The 12833-nt window shown below is 41.3% G+C and overlaps 1 protein-coding gene across 1 annotated transcript in view; it reads left to right on the top strand.

Moving 5' to 3' along the window:
• Positions 1-10151, top strand: part of spef2 (sperm flagellar 2) — a 37732-nt gene extending 27581 nt beyond the window's left edge. Inside the window, exons 30-37 of the mRNA XM_066712199.1 lie at positions 485-714; positions 2003-2109; positions 2295-2477; positions 2702-2794; positions 3121-3294; positions 3679-3852; positions 7239-7361; positions 9315-10151. Of these exons, the coding sequence (XP_066568296.1) occupies positions 485-714; positions 2003-2109; positions 2295-2477; positions 2702-2794; positions 3121-3294; positions 3679-3852; positions 7239-7361; positions 9315-9380 (1150 nt within the window). The 3' untranslated portion in view covers positions 9381-10151. The remainder of the gene's footprint in view (positions 1-484; positions 715-2002; positions 2110-2294; positions 2478-2701; positions 2795-3120; positions 3295-3678; positions 3853-7238; positions 7362-9314) is intronic.
• The last annotated feature ends 2682 nt before the right edge of the window (positions 10152-12833 follow it).

The following is a 12833-nucleotide window of genomic DNA, read 5'->3' as shown; positions in this document are numbered from 1 at the left end:
AGAGTGAAGCATGAAAACTACCTACATTTTGTGATCTCAAGTCGATGTTGTCAACTCGTGTCAAGTGACTGAAAGTATTAACACATCAACAGCATACGCCTCCGCTGTCTGATGTCACGGGTGTAGAGCAGAGCTTAAACATACGATTTGTAACTTTCAGGAGCTTCCTATTGTTAGCTATTGACACAGCACTCGGTCAAAATGTGTTTAAACGTCATACCTCTTTATTACAATAAGCAGTTGGTCCTTTAACAGACACCACGTATTTCCTGAGCAAACTAATCGTGTCATTAGCACATTTTAAAATACTTAATTTCCTTCCACATGAAAGCTTGACATTTTACTTTAAAACAAATTGTATTTTTCTTTTCTCAAATGAAAATTGTTTGATTTTTTCATATTGTCTGAGATGTGTACAACATTTATTAAGCCTGTACGAATCTGAAATGAAATGTCATTTGTTCATATTTATTTTTGTCAATAGTATTGATCACCTGTCTGGAGTGGCTCGCCATCACATTGAGTCAGCAACCAAGATCTACAATGAACTCGTTCTCTCCGCTTCGGGCTTCTTCATCGATGGAGACATCACCCTACTGGCCAGCCCACCTCCTCCCCCGTGCCCACCTCCCATTGAGACCCCCCTGCCCAGCTCTCTGACCATCCTGCAGCTCGAAACCTTCTGCAAACAGCTCAGCAAAATCGCCCCCACAGGTCTGTTTCCATTCGCATGAGCCATCAGTAAAGTGACGACGCCTCACACACGACACCATGGTTACCCCAGCAATGCATTATGTTATATCAGAGAGTGTCACTCCTTGCTTGAGTGGAATAAGGTCGAGTGACACTCCTTTATTTGTGTGAATGCAAATCACAACTGATCCTGCTGCCATTAGTACAATGAATAACCTGTCATGTTTAGTAACTACACTGATGCTGAACAGAGCTGCGTAGGATGTTTAGCTTCTACTTGTGGTATTTATTTATTTTTCATTGCAACCTATTTACACTGAGTGTTGTGTTTTTTGGTCCCATGACAAAAGCCACCAAGACCACAGCTAGTCTTGATTGGATGGTGTCATAACCTGGTACAGTAACTTGTACACAGGTCACATGCATTGTCAAAACTAAAGTGGTGGGGAATTTTCTCAGAAATACTGATAACATTCCTGCACCCCAGACCACAGGCAGACAAGAGTTAAGTCTTAGGTTGCTGGTTAGCACATAAAGGGTCTTCATGTAAACGCTTGTGCTCAATTGAGATTTATTGTAATATCCAGCAAGTGGTAGTCAAGTATAATAATTCGATTGGCAAGCTATGTGAATGTATTTTTATATTGCTGCCATTTTTGTGGTTAACAGGGGTAAGGGTTAAAGTACAGCAAGGCTCTATCATGTGGTTAACACAAAAGCCAAAAGGAAAAATATAGACCGAATCTTAGAACTACATATATAGTTTATTGAATAGTCACATTTTCATCCTCGCATTTACTAAACCTGCCCAAACTGTTGTTGCTCATTAGCAGTTTTCTGGCACGCCCCTGCTCGGCAGCTAAACAAGTAACAAAATGAGCACAGACGTTCTTCAAGCTATGGTTTATGATTGAGTTTCCACTTTCATTTTGTATGCAGACCTCTGTGCATTTAAACGAGATGCCAAACTGTCAGTTTATCAGTTTATCACTTTTAATAATATAACTCACGATTAGGAGGAACTAATTATTGATACGGTGCTGGCAAATAAAAAAAATGTCGATATAGATAATGTTTGTAAGCCTTTAAGGGAATAGGAACTTATTTTAATTATGTACTTATGTGCTTTTGTGCTCCTCTGTGTGTAATATCATTCCAATACAATAATATGTTTCAATACAATTTTAAAATGCCGTCTGCATTTTTCCTCCCCGTGTTAAATATAACCTGAAAGACAAGTGGAGCAAGTCTTCATGAGAGAAACCATTTTGACGTTGTTTTGTGTTCTGTTTTTCTTTTTTTAAAACAGGCTTTTTGTCAAGTAAGGTTTTCTCTGACATTCTGCAAGAGCTGACATCCTTGAGCCTGGGAAATGACTTACTTCCTGACTCTTGGATGCATCTCTCAGTTGACCAGGTGTGTTTGTGGTGGAAAACAGTACAAATCACGTACCACATGACATCATCGAGGATTTTTGTTTCCTCCATCTGTGACTGTTATGAGACCTTGGAGCGTCCCAAAGACACTGTTTGAACACCTTGAGACGCTACCCAGAAGCTGTCTTTACTTTAGTATGACCCTCTCTCTTCTCTCTTTTACAGATACAGGAGCTTGTCTCTTTGCTAACACTGGACTCGGAGCTCATTGACTGGCACAAGTTCCTGCTGTTGGCGGCCTATCCTTGGCCTTACCCGACCCGTACGGAACTGCTTCACACCCTGGGCAGATTCCGTGCTCTGGATCCAGGCTCCTCTGGGTTCATAACCAAGGAACAGTTTGAACAGGCAGGTCTTCTGTGACTTAATCCTTGCTCTGTTGTGACTGTGTATTATGCCCTGGATTTATCTTATGAGCTGGTTTAGGACCCTATCATGTTAGATGCATGACATCGAAAAACGGTACTTGTGCAAGGAGGCCATTCTTCCCAGCATGCTCCTCTGACTGCATGGAGCTCACTGGTTCAGCAGCTTCTAGAGCAGTGCCAGTATCTCGCATTCTTTCGTTACAGACTGAGCTGTGGTTTCCAGATCAACATGAACATCTGGAGCCGGAAGACCCCACTGAACCCGTGCCATTTGACAGACTGGCCAATTTGAAAAAGGTTAACCCAATTTTTTAGATTATTATTATTATTATTATTATTATTATTATTATTATTATTTAATAACATTTTGCAGTACTCCAGTTACTGCTTCCTTTGTTCTGATACAATTGAGATTAAGTGCAATCCTAGGGTATGAAAGTATAAAAGCAAATATCATTTTATGGAGTTAATGTCTCTTCTTCTGTGTGTGGTGTTTAAGTGTATTACTCAGGCACAGATTTTAGTTCAGTATATTTATTTTAGCCTGCACTTTCTTCACATCTGCACTCACCATTAAAGGAAACACTTCTGTGTCTTTTCATGCCTGTTGTATTTGTCCGCAGTTTCTCTTCATGCTGTTTGCAGAACATCATGCCCCAGTTGCCAGGCTGGACTATGTGAACATGCTGCTGTACTTTGCGTCACACCCAGACCCTGTCCAAGGGTTTCACCGGGCACTAAGCATTGCCACAGGCACACACATCTCTCCGAAGAAGCCCAGCTCCCAGCTGTTGCAGGTAACAGCACAGGGTCACAGAACTCGACACTTGAAAATCAACACATTTATACCTCGAGGATTCTAGCCATACCTCACCGAATAGCTAACAGCGGGACATTTTCATGACTTTTCGCCACCACATAGCATTAATCCCTTCTTGTTTTCTTAACAAAGAGAAAATGCAGTAAATGGCTTGCTGGAAACAATGCAGTATAATGTATGGATCTGATTTTTATCTAATTAATTTGGTTTAATTGTTTAAAAAATAAAATCTGCTTAATTTTGACATTGATGATATCCTGTGGTCCTCACAGCCGAGGTCAGTAGGTTCAGAGCCAAATATTGTCATGTCAAAAGACCAGCAGAGCAATTCAGTGCCACCCACACTTTGTTGTGTTCACAGTCAGTGCCTCGAATTACTGAAGAGATGGCACTAGAGACAGAGGAGCCCCAGACAGGCAAGGAAGAGGGAGTGTCAATCACTGCACTGCTAACAGTGGTCTGCCATGGAGGCACCAAGACAGAAAACCACCACCGATTTTGTTCCCACAGGAAGACAAAGAAGGAATACAGTGAGGTATGCTTCTTACAAACATATCCCAATAGGACTGCTGCACCTCTAGGCTTGACTTCTAGTGAACAAAACTATGGATTTCTTTCACCAAACAAAAGCCCAGTTAAATCACTGGCCCTTCTACTGGTCACTAATGACATGCAGCACCGACCCAGGCAAATAACCAACACCTGCCAGTTTTTCACTAACAAAGACAACAATATCTATGCCGACTGAAATCACTATACTGCTGTACTGATGAAATGGTAAAATCCCTGCAAATCTATCTGTACTCATTTTGTGTCTTATGTCACCCTGCTGTATTTTTTCCATATTGCCTTTTTTAATATCTGTTATCTTTCAAGTTGGAAGCACTGCCCAAGGGAGAGGGGTTTCTGCGCACTTCTGTAGAAACACGATCGAAAACATCACTCTATCAAAGCTGCCATTGGTCGCTGCTCACGTCACTCAGAACAGGTCCCTTCCCACTTCCTGTTCCCCGGCAATCTCCCACTCAGGCAAGTGACATTAGGGGTTCGGTGGCTCTGGACCTGCCCCTCTCCCCGAGCCCCTCCGCCTCCTCCTCCACGCAGCTTCGGAGACGGCTGCACCTCCAGCCCCACGGCGGTCCGGCATGGCATGAGTCAGGAGAACGGCTGACAGACCTCCCCCCTACCCCTTGTGACATTCCAGCAGTCTTTGGCGCACCCATACACCTCCCAGCAACTGTAACAGTTGGCTACTCCCTGTTGTTTCAGGCCCATCCACCCTCCTTCTGAGGCGTGGTGTGGACATCAGTGAGGGACCCGTTGCAGTGTGTGGCACTTCATGTTGAAATCGCCACTCCTGGAGAAGCTAGCAATTTGCGAAGCGCCCCCACTAGAGCAGCACAGGGGATTCTAATCCCCACACTTCCTAGTAACCAAGGAAAATGGCGGTTTCCAGATGCATCCTCGCCACGATCAAGCATGCAGAGTCACAGTCACTCTGGCATGCTGGAAGGTGCTCCGTTGATGGCGGAGCCCTCACAATTTGACTCTCGGTGTGCCACTGAAACCAGTCTGCCACTGAATGATGATGATGACGGATGCCTCCAAACAAGGTTGGGGAGCAGTCTGCAGCAGACATGGTGTCTGAGGCAGGTGGATCGAGCCCGCACGGGCCCTCCATATCAATGTCCTGGAGTTACAAACTCTGCTCTTCGGACTGTGTCATTGCCTGCCAGTCCTACGAGACAGACGTGCAGGTTTGAACGGACAACTTGCTTATATCTACAGGCAAGGAGGTCTCCGGTCGCACAGACTACAGTCTAGCACGCCGTCTGCTTCAGTGGGCGCAGCTATGGATCCACTCCATCAGACCTCTACGAAGTCGCAGTATTCCTACGGGCAACTCCCCGTCCACGCTCAAAGTGTATCTGGCCGCCATCTCCACATGTCAAGTCCAGATTGATGGCGAGCCCCCTGGGTCTCATTTCTTGGCTGCGCAGTTTCTGAAGGGAGCTTGATGGCTGCGGCCTCCTTGCACCCCTTCACTGCCCGAATGGCGCCTTGATGTAGTGTTGGACGCACTTTCCCAAGACCCATTCGAGCCACTGAACTCAGCTGAGCTGAAGCTAGTGTCACTGTCGATGTGTCCCAGGGTCTGTCATGCGGCCTTCAGGTTCATTGCTTTATGAGGCTGCCCTGTATGTAGTTCGTTCATTATGCATTGTGTTGCAGTGGTGCATGCGTCTGGCCTGTACCCTGCTCTCTATATATAATGTGTTAAACAGCAGGACTGTGGCTCCGTTCTGGAATGTGTAGACTGGAGCTCACTGCTGCTGTTCCCAGCTGATGGCACTTGAGTTTCGCTGCCTCACTGTATACATAGTTCCTTGGTCAGCAGGTATATGGCCCACTCTGGCTGTATACCATAGAGCAAGACACCACTGCTGCTGCTGTCCTCACAGTAGAGCTAATGTTGCCCTGCGTTAGCCGGTCTAACCAGCAGGCGTCAACTGCTCCAGTGTTCCATGGGTTTGTTCCTTCGCCCCCTGGTGTATATAGTTCATTGTACGATATTGTAGAGCTGGTGTGGCCTCGCTCCTAGCTGGAACTAGTGGAGCAAGCGGACAATGCTCTCATGTTATGCGGAGAATGCATGAACAGTTTTCCTGCACACCGCAATGTTTATGGTTTGATTGTCATGGTAGAGCCTGCTGTTGTCCTGCATTAGCTGCACTAATAGGTGACAACTGCTCCCGTGTTATGTGGTGGTGCGTGATCTGCTTCCTGCACCCCGCGATGTGTATAGTTGCTGTGACAGCACAGTGGAGCTGGCCGCTCTGCACCGTTCAGTGAACGTGATTTCTCCTGTGCTGCGCGGAGGCATTGGTGCGGAGGTGCATGTTCCTGCTGCAACACTGTATATACTGTTATGGCCAGCTGTGTGTTATTCAGTGGGTCTGTGGCCCCACTCCTGCTGGATCAGGGGTTCACTGCCACGTTAATGCATGGAGGGCACAAGTTGCTTGATTGCCCGTGCCATATATTGTGCAAGTTGATATACGGCCTCGCTCCTAGATGCACTAGTAGAGCAGCCAGCTTTGCTATTGTGAGCGGAGAGCGTAAGAGTTGACCTCTGTAGCCCCGCTTTTTATATGCTGAATGTAGACAGTTCCCAGTAGAGCGTGACTGCGGTCCTCGCTCCTGGACAGCCCAGGTTGGCCTGGAGTTGTGTCGCCTCGGGCCAGACTCTCTTATTAGCTCACTGCCTCCTCCCTTGCAACGGTTTTGTTATACAGTAAACCCTCTCTCTCGGGCAGTGCTTCCGACTTGAAAGATAACGATAGGTTGTGAATGCAACCCCAGTTATCTGAAAAAGAAAGCACTGTCCAAGGGTTTCAAGGTCGCGCAGGAGTCCTAGCTCCTGGCAAAAGAGGACAAACCTGCGCTGACATCACGTTTTATAAAATAGGAAGTGGGAAGGGACCTGTTCTGAGTGACGAGCACTGGGGCCAATGGCAGCTTTGATAGAGTGAAGTTATCGATCGGGCTCCTACGCAAGTGCACAGAAACCCCTCCCCCTTGGCAGTGCTTTCTTCTTCAGATAACCGGGATTGCATTTACAACCTATCGTTTTACATTTTTAACTTGAGTTTGCTTTACATTTAGATTTGACCTTAAAGTATCTTTCACATATCCTAACCCTCAAACTATATCTTTCAGTAAGGAATGGGATTAACCATTATCAGTTAAAAATCATATCCCCAGACTGGCAGGATATAGAAATAGTATGGGACATCACCCCCAGGGACTCTGTGTCCAAAGTGGAAAACAGAAAGCAGCAAATACTCTGCTATTCACAGTATAATGCTCCATAATATAACAGGAGAATTGGGTAACCCGCTCCTCTCCTCTTCTCAACAGGACTTTTGTAGGATCTACAGGGAGCTGGGATTTGGGGAACTGGACAAAATCCCTTACAGAATCCTTTCACAACACTCATTCATGCTGGATCTGATAGATAGCAGCCTGCAGTACAAATTCACTGTGAGTGTAACCTGGCTATAAACCAGTGCAAGTGCTTTATTCTTTTAAAACCATACATTTTAAAGTAGCTTTTTAAATTTTGTTATATAAAATATTTTATTCTTCAGTGTGTTGCTTTGAAGGGGACTTCCAGTGTCTATCTGGATATTATACTTCATCTCGCATAGTTTTGTACAGTCTTTCTGTTTATGGTTCTGTTTATATGCATGCTCATGGTTTCCTGTTGTTGTTATTAATATTCTTCTTACTATTATTCTTCTTTCTTTGATTTTTTTCATCTTCATGTACTTCTAGCCGTGTCTCAATATGTATTTTAGGTTGTCATGAAAACATTTTATAAATGTGGACTGATGCTGTTTTTGTTTGGATTTATATATTCGTTATTGCCTGTAATATGGCAAAATCCGGATAAATGTTACAGTGGCCACCGAAACTACAGGCATTAATTCCAATCCATTAGTGAAATCCAAGGTTTGTCTATTTTTTTTTCTTAATTAGTCAAACACTTCCACTAAAATCGTGTTGTAAGTCATAGAGAGACAGACAGACTTCAACCCCAGTAGGACAGGTTGACACCCCCCCCTTTGCTTTATCTGGCTAAAAATACACATTTTCTAAGAGGATTAGGAAGGCACGTCTGGTGTGAAACTAAAGATACCACAAGTGGGTAGTGGTCAGCAGGTATTGTACAGCAGCAACAACTTGAAACTCCAGTGAGGGACAATTTATCAGTAAAGAAAGCCAAGACTAGAGCAAAATGGTCCAGGTTTCATCAACATCAACAACAAAAAAAGAAAGAAAAAAAAATTCCCAGTTTGTTTAACTGAGCAGTGAAACCAAGAAAATAATGTGAAACCACACTGATGTTTTTTGAGATCTCAAGCAAGATAGGGAAATCAACTGATCATGTGTGCGGTTTCAGGGTTCACAATCTGCACAGATGCCTCATTTGAGTCAAAGTGCAAGTAGCACTTCAGGCGCATGTGACAACACAATAACCTTTTATGAGGGATTTTTTACTTCAGTGTTAAGCAATGTACTCTTCCCTGTACAAATGCAGTCTTCTCCTGCAGTGTGATAAGAGGCATACTAATATCATGACCATATTAGATTTGAACTTTTTGCTCTGCATGTAGCATGAAGACTGCAAACCATGCACACACAAAAAGTCACATGTGATACATTTTTCCCAAGTTTTTTTCTCACTCCGTTTCTTGTTCTTTTCTGAAACTCAAGTGCCTCAACCACAGCTACCACCCACAACTAGTCTAGAGCTAACACCCCCTCACCTTATATTGTAGACCTGTATAGCCTATGAGCAACTAGAACAAGAAAAGCTGTTTATTTTCTCATAGATAGGCTCCTCATTTCTCCACCCACTGTCTTTTACTGAAGTTTGTTTAATTAATGATAAATTGTTTGAAACCATTAACAAGTAATAAAGGTTTGTGATTCCTCAGTCATACACTACACAAAATATTGTAACCCACTTTCTGGTCATACTGAAGCTTTAATATGTATGGAATCATAACAGGATGATTGAAACATCCCTACCTCGTCTAATACTGTTAACATTTTATTCTCACATCAGATTCAATGTTTCTTTTTATTTTATCCATAACTTCTTCAGGTTATACATGTAATAGATGATTTTGCTGTATATATTACAGTAGCATGATTGTAAACAGTTGGGCAAAGCTATTATATCAATATGTTGAACAGATTTTTCATTCAAATAATGAAGTTGGCCAGCTTTACCTACTAATTATTGCTTTGAATTATTAGTATATTGTTTAGTTATGTACTTATTTTACATATAATTACATCTCTTCTTGGTATTAAGGCTTTTTTATTCCTGTGATTATATGAAATGAAATATTTAAGCATTATAGATCTTTAAAGACATGTGTGTATGTATGTATTAATCTATTTATTATGTATTTATTTTAACAGGATATTCACAAAGTTCTCCAGAGGCTGCAAAGTCAAGACCAGGCTCAGTATCTAACCTCAACTTAATGAGCTCTGATTCCACTTGGTTTAGATCAATGGATGCATTCGCTTTCTGAATGTGTTAGTAGAGATATGATGTGCTAGGAGCATGTCATAATACTTCATGTCATGATCAAGCTGGAGATTTCTTAATAAAAAAAATAATCATAATAATTGGTCCAGTCACTTTACTTCAGAAGTAGGCTCAGTCCACTTCCAGAGCTCAGGAATTCATGATTTAGGATTGATTTATGCTTCTGCATTTGCGTCTCTACACACGCGACTGACACTCTATACTCAGATGCATATAGTGTGAGGTTTAGCCAGGGCCAACCTTTCATTTCTTTAAAAATCTATTTGAATTATTGTCTGGCAGTATGTCCCACTAGAATTACCTCTTTTGGAAGAGAACAGCTTTGATGGTAGTTTAGCCAAACAGGCCATAATATACATCGGATTGTGTGTATACCATATTGGCTTGCAACTTGACATGCATAGTCAAGTGTAAATTGTTCTTAATGTGGAAAATGCTTGATGTGGCTTACTGCACTTAAAAAGTCCACTTACATCCAAACTATTCAAATGACAAAAAACTTTCTCATTTTCGTTTCAAAGGTGTTTTATGAAGCAGCCGCACAGGTTATTGGTGTGACGGTTGTATTTAGTGTGAAATCTCGGGGGTTCTAGTGGAACAAGATTAAGCATGAATCAGGCTGAAGTCATGAACTCCTGAGCTCTGGAAGTAGACCGAGCCCACTGCTGAAATAAAGTATCCTGACCAAAAAAAAAAAACAGAAATATGTTCTGCTCATGTTGTGTCAAATACACTGGCATCATTCAGTCAATTATTTATCTTTAATCCTTTAATCTAAACCTAAATATGTCTTTCCATCATAAAACACCACTTTTGTGTGTTTGTTATTGTCCCACTGTTTGACCTAGATATGAGCACATTTATATAAAGTTGTATGAGTAGGTACCATGTTTTGTGTGCGTTTGTAATTAGCAAGGGGAATGGAAATGTCTTACAACCCACATTGTGTTTAATCCTGTGTTTTAAATGCACATTCTTTACTAATGATACAGACCGGGAAACCCTGTTGTTTACTACTAGTGTGTACCATGGTTCTTGTTTTTAATTAGCAAAGGAAAAAATAAAAAACGTATCAATATTTGAAACACTTCAATATGTTATTTATTTGTTATGATTTTCACATGCTGAACTCCTGCACAGACGGACACTTACATATATTAGACTGTTATTAGACTTTCGTTTAGACATTTCCAGACTGCAACACCGTGCAACGTTTCTTGTCATAACGGTTTAAAAATTCCATCACAAATCTTTTGGAAAGTCCCTGATTTAACCCCATTAAACAGAAAACAAAATTGTATCGTTGATTTCTAAGCCTGACATTTAAACATGTATTCCGCTTGCTTAGGTGTTGTAGGAAATTCCTTTGGGGAAATTAGATCCATACATTTTGTATTATCAAGAGGCAAGATTTGAGGGTAAGGTTGTCTAAGTCTATTTGAACCATCCTGCAAAAAATGGCAGAGGGGTGTGGAACAATTCTGATGTACAAATAAACAGGTTGTAACCAGCATCCTACTTGATTAAAAGGAAAATAAAAAAGATCGAAAAGGCATCAATAGATAAAGGCCAGAAAAGCAAGGCTTTTCCTGAATAAAATATCAAAAAGGTAAATACAGTACTACAGTGGCTATAGACAATGTTGATAATTCTTTGAGGATCCAAAGCATTAAATGTTTCTAGGACAGGAGCATAGTTTAAATTGAGCTGGAAGTGGGATCCTGTAATGAAAACATCATGAAGTCTACTTAAGATCAAGTTGGTATATATCTTGTATATCTTATACATCATATTTATATATATATGTGTGTGTATGTATGTACAGCTCTGGAAAAAATAAGAGACCACTACAAGTTCAGAAATTAATGTTAAGTGGTTTTTCCAGAGCTGCATATATGTCTGTGTATGTGTGTATATATATATATATATATATATATATGTATATATATATATATATATATATATATATGTATATATATATATATATATATATATATATGTATATATATATATATATATATATATATATATGTATATATATATATGTATATATATATATATATATGTATATATATATATATATATATATATATATATATATATATATATATATATATATATATATATATATATATATATGTGTATATGTGTATATGTATATATATGTATATATGTATGTATATGTATATATATATATGTATATATGTATATATATATGTATATATGTATATACACTCACCTAAAGGATTATTAGGAACACCTGTTCAATTTCTCATTACTGCAATTATCTAACCAACCAATCACATGGCAGTTGCTTCAATGCATTTAGGGGTGTGGTCCTGGTCAAGACAATCTCCTGAACTCCAAACTGAATGTCTGAATGGGAAAGAAAGGTGATTTAAGCAATTTTGAGCGTGGCATGGTTGTTGGTGCAAGACGGGCTGGTCTGAGTATTTCACAATCTGCTCAGTTACTGGGATTTTCACGCACAACCATTTCTAGGGTTTACAAAGAATGGTGTGAAAAGGGAAAAACATCCAGTATGCGGCAGTCCTGTGGGCGAAAATGCCTTGTTGATGCTAGAGGTCAGAGGAGAATGGGCCGACTGATTCAAGCTGATAGAAGAGCAACTTTGACTGAAATAACCACTCGTTACAACCGAGGTATGCAGCAAAGCATTTGTGAAGCCACAACACATACAACCTTGAGGCGGATGGGCTACAACAGCAGAAGACCCCACCGGGTACCACTCATCTCCACTACAAATAGGAAAAAGAGGCTACAATTTGCACAAGCTCACCAAAATTGGACAGTTGAAGACTGGTCTGATGAGTCTCGATTTCTGTTGAGACATTCAGATGGTAGAGTCAGAATTTGGCGTAAACAGAACGAGAACATGGATCCATCATGCCTTGTTACCACTGTGCAGGCTGGTGGTGGTGGTGTAATGGTGTGGGGGATGTTTTCTTGGCACACTTTAGGCCCCTTAGTGCCAATTGGGCATCGTTTAAATGCCACGGCCTACCTGAGCATTGTTTCTGACCATGTCCATCCCTTTATGACCACCATGTACCCATCCTCTGATGGCTACTTCCAGCAGGATAATGCACCATGTCACAAAGGTCGAATCATTTCAAATTGGTTTCTTGAACATGACAATGAGTTCACTGTACTAAACTGGCCCCCACAGTCACCAGATCTCAACCCAATAGAGCATCTTTGGGATGTGGTGGAACGGGAGTTTCGTGCCCTGGATGTGCATCCCACAAATCTCCATCAACTGCAAGATGCTATCCTATCAATATGGGCCAACATGTCTAAAGAATGCTTTCAGCACCTTGTTGAATCAATGCCACGTAGAATTAAGGCAGTTCTGAAGGCGAAAG

The sequence above is a fragment of the Amia ocellicauda genome, chromosome 8 (assembly GCF_036373705.1).
Source record: "Amia ocellicauda isolate fAmiCal2 chromosome 8, fAmiCal2.hap1, whole genome shotgun sequence".
NCBI lineage: Eukaryota > Metazoa > Chordata > Actinopteri > Amiiformes > Amiidae > Amia > Amia ocellicauda.
The sequence above is the reverse complement of the archived record's forward strand: the minus strand, read 5'-3'. Positions and strand labels throughout refer to the sequence as shown.